Source organism: Hordeum vulgare, chromosome 5H (genome assembly GCF_904849725.1).
Source record: "Hordeum vulgare subsp. vulgare chromosome 5H, MorexV3_pseudomolecules_assembly, whole genome shotgun sequence".
Taxonomy (NCBI): Eukaryota; Viridiplantae; Streptophyta; class Magnoliopsida; order Poales; family Poaceae; genus Hordeum; species Hordeum vulgare.
The window spans coordinates 19,011,016-19,026,709 of record NC_058522.1 but is presented as its reverse complement, the minus strand read 5'-3'; the positions used below and the strand labels follow the sequence as shown (position 1 = coordinate 19,026,709).

General features: G+C 44.2%; 1 protein-coding gene and 2 pseudogenes across 1 annotated transcript; 2 read left to right on the top strand and 1 right to left on the bottom strand.

Annotated features, from left to right (window-relative positions):
• Positions 1-1,732: 1,732 nt before the first annotated feature.
• LOC123397536 (peptide-N4-(N-acetyl-beta-glucosaminyl)asparagine amidase A-like) lies at positions 1,733-3,583 on the top strand. Its single transcript, XM_045092063.1, has one exon. It carries the CDS (start codon positions 1,805-1,807, stop codon positions 3,437-3,439), a length of 1,635 nt encoding a protein of 544 aa, XP_044947998.1. The 5' UTR covers positions 1,733-1,804; the 3' UTR covers positions 3,440-3,583.
• Positions 3,584-4,380: 797 nt separating this feature from the next.
• LOC123396209 lies at positions 4,381-13,018 on the bottom strand (annotated as a pseudogene).
• An 869-nt stretch (positions 13,019-13,887) lies between these two features.
• Positions 13,888-13,971, top strand: LOC123400564 (annotated as a pseudogene).
• The last annotated feature ends 1,723 nt before the right edge of the window (positions 13,972-15,694 follow it).

Below are 15,694 nucleotides of genomic sequence, written 5' to 3'. Positions count from 1 at the left end.
CTTGGACATGTATGGGAAGACAAAAGATACACCAGAGACACGGGAGGACCAGCAACGTATGAACGAAAAAGACAACATGCATCCAAAGCATTATCAAGGTCGTGCCAGCTATGCTCTTATCAAAGTAGATAAGGAATTCTTTTTTGAATGTCTGCTCAGTATCAAGGTCCCGTCTGGTTTCTCGTCGAATATAAAGAAAAAAATATATTAAAAATGGCAAAGGAAAAAATCCAGAACCTAAAATATGTGCATTTCCTCAATTCAATTTCTCACAAGGTAATCGATCCAGAAATCCTACCAAGGTTAGGGAATGATTTGGTCCAATGTCTTGTCAGTTTCGAGTTGGTGTTCCCATCGACCTTTTTTCAATATTATGTCGCACGTCCTAGTTCACCTAATCGACAAGATTGTCATTCTGGTCCTGTATTTCTACACAATATGTTTCCTTTTACGAGGTTTATGAAAGTCTTAAAAAAAATATTCGTAAGTGTGCGAAAATGAATTGCGACAAGATCTGACTAGTATAAGGGGCAGATCAAGCCAAAGCATAAAACAACTGTACCATTTGTTCCGATCAAACTGTGTGCTCGCTACTCATTGGAAGAGCACGTATACTAGGCACTTGTGGCCAAATCTACGAAAATGCCTTTCTCAAAGTCTAGAAATTTGATAATATTCATTCTCAAAGTCTAGAAAATTTTCGTTTTTGTATAGGTTACATTTAAAGGTATTTCATCCTAAATTTCTCAAAGTCTAGAAATTTGTCGTTTTTGTATAGGTTATATTTAAAGGGATTTCATCCTAAATTTCTCAAAGTCTAGAAATCTAAAGACATATGTAAAAACATGATAATATTCATTCTCAAAGTCTAGAAATTTGTCGTTTTTGTATAGGTTACATTTAAAGGTATTTCATCCTAAATTTCTACACGCATATACATTCCATCCTTATATATATAGCCGCATGTTTTTTTTTTCAGATTTTTTTGAAATTGAAAAGTTTGAATTTTAAATTATTTTAAAATAAAAGGTTTCATGGAGCTCGATCATCAAAACACCCTACTCTCAAATCTACTCATTAGAAAATTAGAAGGCGTAAAAAACAAGAGGTCTAGACTGGTTCACCTAAGATTTGATGCCCTGCGATGAGAACAACGTTCTTGTTGCATACGGGGACAAGGTCTCCTTGCAGGCTTGCCAATGGCCAAGCAAAACTGGCTCTAGTGCGTGTGCCATGCCTGCAGCGGTGCACCCAAGAAAGCAGCTGATCTGAATTCCTTTGTAGCCGTTACCCTTTGTAGCCGCAGCAAGCAGTAATCGATCGTGTGTTTGGGGGTCTTGTGGTATCTCCTTTTAGCTGTTCCTTCATTCATGTAGGATGTTGGCTTGGTTGCTGCAAACTATGCTTGTCGTCGAAGATGGAAGGCTTGTTTTCTCAAAAATAAATAAATAAAATGTTGTTGCAACGACGTAGGGGGACGCGCGTTTGTGTTCATCAAGTCATTTGACTAGGGCTCGATTTTATTTAAAAAGAGGCTTTCGTCCCGCTTTAGTCTCGATTCTTCTTCTTCATTGATAAGCACTAGGCCGATTTCACGGACTTGGTTTGAATTTGAAGAATTTTGGAAGACTTTCCAGGTCGTCCATCAATGGACGGATCCTCCAGGTTGACGTCCATGGTCCGTCCTTTTCATGCAACAAAGGACGCTTTGCTTCACTGATCACACGAGATACCACAAGATGTACAGGCAGTCTCAGGACTCAGAAAGCATTGCCACCACTCTGGTCTCAAGTCTCAGGAAACTATGGCCGCGTCCTGCATTCACCTGCTTGTCTTTCTCCTTTGTGTGATCCCAGCCACCGTCGCCTCACCTCATCGTAATCTACGCATATCCCCGGTCGACATCGCCGCGGCCGCACCGTCTCCGGCAGACGCGTCGCGGCCGACAACCTTCTTCGAGGTGGACCGCCCGCTCCGCCCGCCACCGGGCAGCTCCGGCCCGTGCTCCACGCTCCTGCTATCCAGCTCCTTCGCGTTCACCTTCACCAAGCCGCCCGCCACCGCAGCGTACTCCCCGCCGCCCTGCCTCGCCGCGGCGGGCGGCCGCGCCTCGGCGATCTCCCTCGCGGTCCTCGAGTGGCACGCCACCTGCCGGGGAGTCCAGTTCGACAGGATCTTTGGCATCTGGCTCGGCGGCGCCGAGCTCCTCCGCGGCAGCACCGCCGAGCCGCTGCAGAACGGCGTCGTGTGGTCCGTCTCCAAGGACATCACCAGGTACGCGTCCCTCCTCACCGCCGGCAACTCCACACTCGCCGTCTTCGTCGAGAACCTCGTCGACAGCCAGTACACCGGCGTGTACTACGCCAACGTGACGCTCCACCTCTACTTCCGCCGGACGACGACGAGGCCGCCGCCCGCCGTGGCTCCCGCGGACCTCATCGTCCCCATGTCCAGAGGCTTACCTCTCAACGACGGGCTCTGGTACAAGATCCACAACGCCACCGACGTGGTGTCCACGAGCGTGACGTTTCCATCCAACACCTACCGCGCGGTCGTGGAGGTCTTTGTCTCGTTCCACGGGGACGACGAGTTCTGGTGGACAAACCCGCCCGGTGCCGACGCCAACGGCCCGTTTCGCGAGGTCACGGTCCGTGTTGACGGGGTCCTCGCCGGCGCCGCGTGGCCGTTCCCCGTCATCTTCACCGGCGGCATCAACCCGCTACTATGGCGGCCCATCACCGGCATCGGCTCCTTCAACCTCCCGACGTACGACGTCGAGGTGACGCCGTTGCTGGGCAACAAGATGCTGGACGGCAAGGCCCACGTGTTGGCGTTCGCTGTGACCAACGCCGTGGACGTGTGGTACGTCGACGCCAACCTCCACGTCTGGCTGGACCCTGGGAGCACGGCGACGGCGGCGGGCCTCGTGAGCTACGTGGTGCCGGAGTTAGCGGCGGTGACCAAGTCATCCCGCACGACGGCGAGCCGGCAGGTCTCGGCGACCGGATGGGTGAAGTCGTCGTACGGAAACATCACGACGAAAGCCACACAGACGTTCGATTTCGACAACACCAACGCAGGCGAGTCGGTGAACCAGACGACCGTCGCGCACGCCGGCGTCGCCGCCACGGACCTCGCCGGCGTCCTGTACTATTCGGTGCAGACGCGCCGGAGCTTCCCGCTTTTCTTGGACTCGGGAGCGGACCCGACAACCGTCACGCACGGATTGGAGGAGACGACGGTAGCCGCCGGCCGGTGGTGGTCGGGGCCCAGGTACCAGTCGCTGCGCAACACGCAGCGGAGCAGCGTCGCCGGGGCATCGTGGGGCATCCGGCAGACGTACAGCTACGAGGCCACCGACGGGTGCTACTTGAGGAACGTGACCAGCAGCGGTTACACCATCGTATCGGACAAATCCAGTGAGGCGTGCCACGACTGAAGGGGCCATTGTCTTAATCTACACTTACACTACACTACACACAGGATCGAGCAATATATAAGTAAAATAAAGTGTACGGTGTGGTAAAGCCTGGGCAGTTTCTATATTCGCAGTTTATGGCAGTCCACAACAAGCCTATGTACGGTCTTGATCTGAAGATCTTATTATTACTGCTTTTTTTTTAAAAAAAATTTACTTTCTTCCTTCACACATAGTCCCGACGTAATTTTGGGAAGGTTCGGCGATAACCAAAGACGTCACCGCGTCAGTGTCGGCTGGACCGGCAGGGATTTTTTCCGATCCCAACCTGCACCTCGAGCGCTCCGAAGCCTGCCACCAAAATGACCTGCACCAACACGGTCTTAAAGCCCCGCGCCGTCTCACCACGACACCGTAAGGAGAGACCTGCACAACGACGAAGAGGAGCCGGGACTAGGAGGAGCAGCACCATTGGCACCATCGTGATCTTGTTCTCCTCGACAAGAAGCTTGACCATGGCTCTGGTCTCATCAACAAAGACTCTTCTTTCTTCAATGGCCGTCTTGCGCAACCCTTCCTAAATGTCATCTGACCCGATCCATTGCTAATGCAAAGTTGCAAACACACAGAAATAACCAACAAGCTTAGGAGAACAATATTCAAGATGTAATACGTACCACTCCTATGTCCTGCACAACATCTACGAATATTTATTCCATATATCTGCTATAATGTGGCCTGAATTGATAACCATGGTTAGGAACTACTCCCTCCGTTCTTAAATATAGGTCTTTGAAGAGGTTTCATTAAAAGACTACATACGGATGTATATGGACATATTTTAGAATATACATTCATTTATTTTATTTCGTATGTAGTCACTTAGTGAAATTTTTAAAAAGACTTATATTTAGAAATGGAGGGAGTACATACGGCCACAGTGAGCATCCCAGGAGCCCAATTCAGAATTCTCTCTTTGATTCTTCCTGTTGAATGGGAAGTAGCGCGAGCCAACAAGGCGACTCGCAAAAAAGAAAAATTGACATGTTATAGGTGTGGGATACCCGGACACTTCGTTGTGGATTGTACCACGGATCTTTGTGACATCTGTCAAAAGCCTGGTCATATTGATACGGCTTGTCCACTACTTTTAGCTCCTAAGCCGGTCATGAGCATCTATGGGGTTTGCCACAGCGAACTAATGTTTTTTGAGACACCAGGTTCCACTTCAGTTCTAACTCCACCTCGTCTTGAGAGCTCAAGAACGGGTCTCGTCAATGTCACGAATGGGGATTTGACTGCTGAGCAAGTATCTCAACAGATGAGAAGGCTTGTTTCTGAGGCATACAATTGGGAACCAATAAGGGTGGATCAAAATACCTTCCAGGTTGAGTTTCCTAGAAGAGAGGATCTTCAACGTTTACTCACTTTTGGGGTCAGTAAGGTTAGTGGCAGCAAGTGTTTACTTGAGTTTGAGGAATGCATTAAACCAGCACCGCAGGGTACTAGGTTGCAGAAGGTTTGGATCAGATTCTCAGGCATTCCAGAAATACTTCTTAATGATTTCCTAATCGTATGGAGCCTTGGTTCGTTGATTGGGAAGACTGAGAAAGTAGATATGCCTTTTACACGCAAAAGGGGGATGGCCAGATTGCTTGTGATGGTGCTTGATGTTGACCAGATTCCTGATTTTGCTCCGTGGTCTTATGATGGTGTGCACTATGACCTTGAAGTGGAGGTCGAGAAGGTGCCACAAAAGGAGCCAAATGGTGCTGATATTCTCATGGCCGATGGGGAGGATAGGGACAAGGATCATGGGGATGCGAATGATCAACATTCCGATCAGTGAAAGGATAACATTAACCCTCCTCCCTCCTCTAATAAGGAGAAACCACTTATTGGGGGGTGCATCTTCTACATCTAAATTACCCATGGAGACACTACGTTTTGGTTCTTTTGATGTTATGAGTACATCATACAATCTTGGGAGTGCTTTTGTACAAAAGGAGGCAGATGTTGAGCCAGCCCCTTTTGTTCCAATCAACGCTCAGTCTCCACATCAAAGATGGAATTACCCACGCATATGATTACTCAGGAGAACAGACAAGCATCCTCTGCAGTACCGCTGGCTAGGAGGGCCGAGCCACTGCATATGCTTGTGCATGATAACACGTAGGAGGCGTGCTGTCCCACTTCTCCTACATCGCCGACTGTGAGGGATGCGCCATTGCCCATGCGAGATAGTAAGCAGGAGGCGAGCCGTTCTCCTAGTCCCGTTTCTTCTCATAGTACTTCGAACAGTAAGCAGCATGTGCTCTTTTCTAAGTATGATTATCTTGTTCAGGAAACAACTTTTGACCAGCGCTTTGATTCTGTGGTAACGGGGAAGACCCACAATGAGATTACTAATGATGATGTGATCTCTTTTGGTGGGATCCCGGATCCTACATCTGGTGATAGACGTTTCAGTCAGCGTATTCAGGAGAAGCCTGATGCTGATGATATGTTGATGGGACGTGCTATGCGAGCTGCAAAATTACGAGATGCTGAAACAACTACATGTTTGTCTATTGATTAGACTGCTACTATTTTAAACTTATCTGACTCTGAGATCATGAATAATGCTAGCGACATAGGAATTTCTATGGGTACATCTAGTAAAAATATAGCTAAGTCCATCAATGATATTCTTGATTTACAAGTTGACAGAACCATAGAGTTTATCAAAAACCTAGCAGCGGTTAAACCTATGAATCATTCAGATATTAATGACTTAGGAGGTGCAGAACTTCAAACATTATGTGATAACATTTTACATATAGACGGGGAAGTAGACGATGTGGATGATATGGGTTTGGAGGGGTATATGGCCCCTTCAAATGCGGAGTATCATTCACAACCTTTGGGTATACATAATGACTTAAATCGTATTCAGGAAAAAACTAGGAGACCTTGGAAAAGGAAGGTTTATCCTGAATCAGCGGTTAGGAGGAGTGCGCGAGTTAAACAAAAGAAAAAAAATCATGATGAATTATGAAAGGAATTTTTTGGAATAGCAGAGGTCTTGCGGACTTGGCTAAAAAAAGGTTCCTTAGAGAAGCATCGATGCAATATAATCTGGATTCCATGGCAGTACAAGAAACTGGAAGAAATAATTTCACAACTCAATTCTTAAATAGTTTATCAGGAGGGGTTGATTTTGATTGGCATTGTCTACCACCAAGGGGAAGATCCGGTGAGATCTTACTTGGGGTTAAATGCGAGACTTTAGAGGTGATGAGTGTGGTCTATGGTGAGTTCACCGTCAAATTTCGTGTAAGGTCCAAAGTTGATGGTTTTAAGTGGGATCTAGTGGTTGTATATGGGGCGGCACAATTGGAGCTCAAACCTGATTTTCTTGCAGATCTAGTGAGAATCTGTGGAGATGAAACACTACCAATTATGGTGGGGGGAGATTTTAATATTATTCGAAGACAGAATGAAAAAAATAATGACAATTTTGACACAAGATGGTCAACGATGTTTAATATGGTTATTGAGAGTCTTAATTTAAGGGAGATTGATCTTTCTGGGAGACAATACACTTGGGCAAATTCACTACCGATACCAACATATGAGAAGTTGGATCGGGTTCTTACTAGTGTTGAGTGGGAGCAGAAATACCCATTAGTCAATGTACAAGCTTTACAGAGGGCAATCTCAGATCACACACCTCTTCTAGTTGACTCAGGGGAGGCCAATAATCATAGGGGCAACAAGAATGTCTTCTCATTCGAACTAAGCTGGTTTGAAAGAGAAGGGTTCATGGATCTAATTACCAATGAATAGGCTACAGACTTAGGTGGATCCACCAGTGTGGAAATTTGGCAAACAAAATCAGAAATTTGCGCCGATTCCTTAGAGGATGGGCGAAAAATCAAAGTGGTATTTATAAGAAAGAAAAAGAAAGACTAACGAAGCTGATTGATGAACTTGACGTCAAAGCTGAGTCTGCGCAGCTAAATCTTATTGAAAGGAATATTAAAATGGATGTTGAGATTAGATTGCAAAAATTATTGAGAGAAGAGGAGATGAAATGGGCACTAAGAGCTAAGGTGACGAAGGTGATTCATGGGGATGATAACACTAAGTTCTTTCACATGATTGCAAATGGCAAACATCGAAAGAAGATAATTACTCAGCTAGAGCAAGATGAGGGAACTATAATAGGTCATGAAAACTTAAAGTTATATATCTCAGAATATTATAAGAGTCTTTTTGGTGCACCAGATGAGACGATGATCTCTTTGGATGAAACCAATGTTCAGGATATTCCTCAACTCAATGAACAGGAGAATGAGGTTTTATCAGCTAGATTCACAGAGAAAGAGGTGTATGATGCAATAGTACAAATGAAACACAATAAAGCACCGGGACCAGATGGGTTCCCTACAGAATTTTATAAAAAGTGTTGGCATGTTATTAAGGGGGGTCTAATGGCTATGTTTCATGATTTATTCAATGGTCGATTACAGTTATTCCACCTTAACTTTGGAACAATCACGTTGTTGCCAAAAAAGGTGGACGCCATGCGCATCCAACAATTTAGACCTATTTGTTTACTCAATGTGAGCTTCAAGATTTTTACTAAGACAGCCACCAATAGATTAAAGAAGATAGCCGATTCAGTTGTCCAACCAACACAGTCTGCGTTTATGCCTGGGCGACACATCTTGGAGGGTGTTGTTGTTTTGCATGAAACGCTTCATGAAATTCACACAAAGAAACTAGATGGGTTTATCTTTAAAGTGGATTTCGAAAAAGCTTATGATAAAGTTAAGTGATATTTTCTTCAACAAGCCTTACGTATGAAAGGGTTGAATGAAAAGTGGAGACAGCAGGTTGACACTTTCATTCATAAGGGGAGTGTCGGAGTTAAAGTTAATGACGACATTATTGCTCATTTCTTTCAAACCCATAAGGGGTTAAGATAGGGGGATTCAATGTCTCCAATATTGTTTAATATAGTAGCAGATATGTTGACAATACTCATTGAAAGAGCCAAGGAGAAAGGACAAATAGGTGGTCTCATTCCACATCTGGTAGATGGAGGTGTGTCCATTTTACAATATGGGGATGATACAACTATTTTCATGGAACATGATATGGAGAAAGCGAGGAATATGAAATTAATATTATGTTTATTTGAACAACTATCGGGGTTGAAAATTAATTTTAACAAAAGTGAACTCTTATGCTTTGGGAAGGCAAGAGAAGAGCAAGACGCTTATCGACGGCTATTTGGTTGTGAGATGGGTTCTCTACCTTTTAGCTATCTTGGGATCCCTATTCACCACAGGCGGTTAACAATTAAAGAATGGAAATGTATTGAAGAAAGATTTGAAAAGAAACTAAGTTGCTCGAAGGGCAAGCTTATGTCATATGGAGGCAGGTTGGTTTTAATAAACTCTGTTTTAACAAGTCTACCCATGTTCCTTTTGTCTTTTTTCGAGATACCCATAGGGGTACGGAAAAGACTGGATTTTTATAGATCTCGTTTCTTTTGGCAAACTGATGAGAATAGGAAAAAATACAGACTAGCACGTTGGGATATGATTTGTAGACCCAAAGATCAGAGGGGTTTGGGAATTGAAAATTTAGAAGTAAAGAACAAATGCTTGCTTAGCAAATGGTTGTATAGAATATCCACGGAGACAGAGGGTATGTGGATTCAAATTTTAAGAAATAAGTATCTAAACTCAAGAACTCTAGCTCAAGCTACAATTAGACCCAATGACTCACCTTTCTGGAAAGGGTTAATGAGGACAAAAATTAATTTCTTCCAAAGGGTGAAATTTATTGTAGGGGATAGTACCTCAACAAGATTTTGGAAAGATACTTGGCTTGGGGACACACCACTTGCTTTACAATATCCCATGCTTTATAATATTACACAACGTAAGCAGGACTATGTGTCCACAATCTTACAATCGATACCTATCAATATGCACTTCACGCGAGCTCTAGTAGGAGCACGTTGGGAGGCATGGATGCATCTGGTAAGAAGACTTATGCAGGTACAACTATCAGATCATCCAGACAGCGTTCGATGAATTTTAACTGTCAATGGGGTATTTTCAGTAAAGTCCATGTACACAGATCTGATTAATTCAGGACCTTTAGCTAGATCGTTGCATATTTGGAATATTAAAGTGCCGTTAAAGATTAAAAATTTTATGTGGTTTTTACACAAAGGTGTGGTATTAACCAAAGATAATTTAATTAAGCGTAGTTGGAGAGGTAGATCTAATTGCTGTTATTGTGATCAACATGAAACAATTAGACACTTGTTCTTGGAATGCCCTCTCGCAAAACTACTTTGACGCACTATCCATATAGCTTTTAATGTGATCCCATCTACGTGTATCAATTTAATTTTTACAACGTGGCTCAATGGAGTGGACGTTACAGTATCTAAACTTATTAGAGTTGGGATATATGCTCTTTTGTGGGCTATATGGAATACCAGGAACGACATAATCTTTAGTGGTAAGAAATTCAACAATTTTTTGCAGGTCATATTCCGAGCAACGTCCTGGATCCGTACGTGGTCATTACTCAGTCCTGCGGACAACAGGGAGCTTATGGTAACTGGGTGCAACCGATGGGAGATGGCCGCACGGGTTATCTTCAACCGGTTTGGATGGCGTGCTAGTAATAGGCTAGGTGTATAGGCATCGTAGTCTGCTATTAGTTACGCCGGATGTGGCAAGTTCTTAAGAGTTGATTTATTTTCAGATTCATTTTATTTTCAGTTTTTAGACTTATCCCGAACTATGTGGTTACTTTGGATTTTTAATAATATGGTTGCATGCATCAATTGATGCAGATGCCGGGGGCTCGTTTCCTCCTTCTCAAAAAAAAAAAAAACTTCTTGTTGAATGGCGGGGGAGGCCGAACTCGGGCAGCCAGTGAATGGCATTCCACGAAATTCAGAGAATGGATGAGGCTTGAATTGTTGCAACATCCGGTCCTTGTCATTTCCACAAACAAACTTACGGGAACCAACAGGGTGCAAAATGTCCCGGTTGCCAGGGCAGAAGGCGCAGCTCTTCCTGTACCGGCCAAGAGGCTCTTCTGCAAGAGCATGCATGTTAGACACATTGATCAAAACTAATAAACCAGATAAGAAATGAGGTTATAGACATATAGTTACCGATGATGGTGCACATTTCAACGATAGGTTCTGGGTTTGTAGTGCACATCAGCAAAGAAGCGCTTGATTTTATTGCTTTTGAGGCTGCGAGCCCAGAAGTTAACATGGGCCCACTGCCGTTTCCTGAAACTAGCTCTGGATTCCATCAGAGGCTTCGCAGCATCAAACTCGTCACCCTGCAGAAATTACATGTCATGTCATGAAACACGCAGCACAACTTAATTGTGATCAAATTGATCAGGACCAATTAAATCACTAGTTGAATGGGCCTGGCATTGTAATAGTGGAGAGCGTGGCGGACGTGAGGCATGATGATGGTGTAGCGCTTTCTGCATCAAATGAAATTAGTGTGTAATTTATTTGATATGTTAGTTGTTTAACATACGCACGAGCATATAGATATACAAAAGACAATCTGCCCTACAATTGAATGCAGCCAAGTCTTCTCATTAAGGCTCATCATGATCAACAAAATTGGAGCCGATGGGTAATCTCACACAAATCTTTCCATAATGCAATTCTCCAGCCACGATAGAAGATCCAGATTTATTTATTTATTTATTGTAACTGCAAGCTTGGGGATGTCATGACAGTGTGCAGAAATCATAAGAGTTATTGGAGGCACATGAGCATGCTATATTTATAAATTACAACTTTCCTTAGGACTTCCTCAATTGGTGCATAAAAGAAAATATTTAAAGGCTTGTATCTGAGATTTATAGTTGTTTGACTTCAACCACAGTTGCCAAACACTCACAAGCTGCCATTCCAACAAAGGCCAATGAAAGAAGAGTTTGTGATGAACATGTTTCTGCTCGAGGAGTCAGAAGCTCTTCGGTTAAAACCGAAGGCAAGGATGGCACTTTTTGTTTATGTCGCAACTGTCAAGATCTCAATGATAACCTTTCATTGACCATAACTACTCCCTCCGTACCTAAATATAAGTCTTGTAAGATATTTCATTAAGTGTCTACATACGGAGCAAAATGAATGAATCTATACTCTAAAGTATGTCTATATACATTCGTATGTAGTCCATTAGTTGAACCTCTAGAAAGACTTATATTTAGGAACGGAGGAAGTACATGTCTATGCGCAAGCGCTCATCACATGTGACCGAATTTATCTGCAGTAGCATCATATTTTTGAATTAATTGCCGCTGTGATCTTGGAGTTAATTTGTTCCTTTTAGGTGGACAGGACCAATTCAAAGAGCTCCAAATCAAGGGACTTGGTGCAGGCAATTTTATGTGTAACTCCCATTTTCTTAATAGCATAGACACCCACATTAAGTGATTGAACATGCTTTTAACTGTAAGTTGGAACTGTGCAGTATTTTCCTAACTGTCTAGCCGGAGAGACAAGATCATGGATTTACACCCTAAATGAACGGATACTAGTTTTCTATCCCAGTTCATAATTTTTTTAGATCATCCCACAAAAGTCAAGCATTATTTTCTATCACAGTGAGCCGAGAGACAAGATCATCCCACAAAAGTCAAGCATTATTTTTTTGAAATTTATGAACTGTAAAAAAATCTGAACACCTTTTCAACTTTTCAAAGTTTATTAAAAAGAACAAAACATGTTTTCTCGAGGATGTCGTGGACGATCATTGTTTGGGATCCGGCCGGTCTCATGTTGTTGAAGCGGAAGTTTACAAGTGTAGCCGCGTGACATATTTAATTTGGCCCTTACAAATGGTCCCGTCCGATCCAGATCAATTGAAATGAGTTATAGCTGAAATTTGGACCTCAATCAAATAGTAATATAGATGTTGTGGTTTTTTACATTAAAACCACGGATGTTGTGTTAGGTCATGGGGCTTCACTAATATTTTGATTTTGTGTAATTAGCCGGTCAAACAATAAAGCCTGAATGACCCAAATCTCTACCTAATAATAAAGTAAATAGTATTTCTGATCGTCCGTCATTTAAATTGCCCCCAAAGTTGGCTAAAATTATCCACCAATGCCACTCGTAAGTAAAAAAAAACGGTTCGTTTTTCGGATTTCTGAAGTCAACGCCGTTATTTGTTGTTATACAGATCGATACGTAAGCAAAGCAACACCTGACGAGTAGTGCAATAGCTATCGGTTCAACTCTCCACACAGGGGACCAGGGTTTGATCCCTGGTTCTCACATGTTTTTCTCTCATTTTTCTTTACCTCTCTAAAGCATGGGCCGACCCATGTGCAGGTCGGGGCGCTCCTGTTTTGTATTTTTTTTTAATTTCATACGTCACCTTTCGAGCCGGCGGCAATATATTCTCGGCTCATAGGTCCGTGCTCGCCGCTCGCTCACCCGTCTTCAAGGCGGAGCTCTTTGGCGACATGAGGGGGAAAGCCGGTGATCCGATCGAAATTGATGATATAGAAGCTGATGTGTTCAACTTCTTGCTGCATTTCATCTACACGGACTCACTCCCTAAGAGCACTAATGAAGGTGCAACACAAGAAGATGTAGTGACAGCTAGCCATCTACTTGTAGCGGCGGACAGGTACTGTTAGACATTGTATTGTTATGTATACATACGGAAGATGTATAAACCGTGTGTATCATGTCATAGGTGTGCGTGGGATCAGGTTAGTTGAGGATATGTGTTAGGACCAATCTCTCTTGTGTTTAAACTGTAGATTAGATTGATCCTAACCTCCTGTTGTAATCTCGGCCTAGTGCCCTATATCAACACGCACGCGTCCCTGCATGAGGTTTACGCTCCAAACCTAGTAGTGTCACATGGTATCGAGCCTCACTCTTCCATCTACATCCAACCCCTCCTCCTCCACCTCTGCCATGACTTCCTCTCCCTTCCTTGTTGCCCTCGGTCACTCCATAACCGAGAAGCTTTCCCGAGACAATTTTTTGGTGTGGAAGGCACAAGTTTCCCCACATCAGGGCTGTCGGTCTGATGGGGTACCTTGATGGTACTTCCATGGCGCCCCCTACCGTTCTGCAAACAGAAACAAATATCTCCGGGAAGGAGTCGGTCTCCACTCCAAATCCTGCCTATACCGTCTGGTACACCCAAGATCAACAAGTCCTTACCTTCTTGCTGGCCTCTCTTTCTCGGGAGGTGCTGCTGCAAGTCCACGACATCACCTCCTCCACTGGTGTCTGGCATATGATCCTTCAGTTGTTTGCGTCTCAGTCTCGTGGGCGCGTCATGCAGCTTCGCGGCCAGCTCTCCACTACCCGCAAAGGCGACCTCTCTGCGACTGCTTACTACACCAAGATGAAGGGCTTCACCGACGAGCTTGTGGTGGTCGGCAAACCTGTTGATGAAGATGAAGTGGTTTCTCATCTCCTTCATGGATTGGATTTAGATTACAATTCCTTTGTATCTGCAATCTCCACCCGTGCGGCGGCTGACAACCCCATCGGCCTTGGCGAGCTCTTCTCTCTTTTGCTCTCTGCCGAGGCCCGGCTCGAAGCGCAAAACAGCAGCCTCTCCCACTCCCTCAACCTTGCGTCAAAGGGCAGTGGTCGTGGCCCTCCCTCCCGATCTGCTGATGGAGGTGATTCCCGCTTCAGTTTTGATGGGGTGCGCCTCGTCAAGGAAGTGGCGTTGCATCACATCCAGGGACTGCTGGTCCCCTTGTCCGTCAGATCTGCGAGCTTGACGGACATGGGGCGTGGTCCTGCAAGAAGCGCTTCGACAAGACCTACAACAACAATCCCAAGCGTCATGCCAAATCTGCAAACACGACGGCTGCCTCCTATGGTGTTGATACTAACTGGTATCTTGACACCGGCGCGACTGATCACGTCACCGGTGAGTTGGAGAAGCTGACCGTGCGTGGTCGCTACACTGGACCGGAGCAAATCCACAACGCTAGTGGTCAAGGTATGGAAATTACACATGTTGGTCATGCACTTCTTCCTACTCCTCATGAATCCCTAAAACTCAATAAGATATTGCATGTACCTACCGCATCCAAAAGTCTTATTTCTGGTCATCAACTCACTAAAGATAATCATGCCTATCTTGTTGTTTACCCGAAGTTCTTTTCTGTACACGATCAGAAAACAGGGAGAACAATCCTTCACGGTCCAAGTAGACGTGGGCTATACCCTATTGCTGTCCAGTCGGCTGCGCATGGACGTCAAATTCTTGATGCCATCAAGTCGTCTACTTCTAGGTGGCATAGGCGCCTAGGTCATCCATCGCTACAAGTGGTGCAGCAAATTCTTCGCAAAAATAGTCTTCCAATATCAAATAAAACCGATCATCATTTTGTGTGTGATGCATGTCAAATGGCCAAGAGCCACCAATTACCTTATCCTCGTTCAAATAGTGTGTCTGAAGCTCCTTTAGAGCTAATTTTTCTGATGTATGGGGCCCTGGGCCTCTTTCCATTGGTAGACAGAAATATTATGTCAGTTTTATTGATGATTTCACCAAGTTCAGTTGAATTTATCTCATTAAAAATAAATCTGATGTGTTCCAAAAAATTTATGTCTCCCAAACCCTAGTTGAGCATTTATTTGATCAAAAAATATTGCCATGCAAACTGATTGGGGTGGCCAATACCAAAAGTTAAATCAATTTTTTGAACGCATTGGTATTACCCATCATGTTTCATGTCCCTATGCTCACCAACATAACGGTTCTGCTGAACGCAAACACCGTCATATTGTTGAGGTTGGTCTCTCCCTTTTAGCTCATGCATCCATGCCTCTCAAATTTTGTGATGAGGCATTCCTCACAGCCGTCTACCTTATAAATCGTGTTCCTAGCCGAGTTATACACAACCAAACTTCCTTCGAACGCCTTTTTGGTACTACACCAGAATATTCCTCTCTTCGCATTTTTGGATGTGCGATCTGGCCTAATTTACGTCCCTTTAACAAACATAAGTTGGAGTACCGCTCTAAGCAATGTGTCTTTCTTGGCTATAACACTCTTCACAAAGGCTACAAATGTCTTGATGTGTCCATCGGGTGTGTCTATGTCTCTCGTGATGTTATTTTTGATGAACATATATTTCTCTTTGCTGCCCTACATCCTAATGCAGGTGCCCAACTTCGTAAGGAGCTTCTTCTCCTTCCTCCTCTTCTCCTTAAGTCTTCACCCTATA

Excerpts from the sequence above, each read along its gene's own strand:
- LOC123397536 (XM_045092063.1), top strand. The coding sequence starts at position 1,805 with ATGGCCGCGTCCTGCATTCACCTGCTTGTCTTTCTCCTTTGTGTGATC.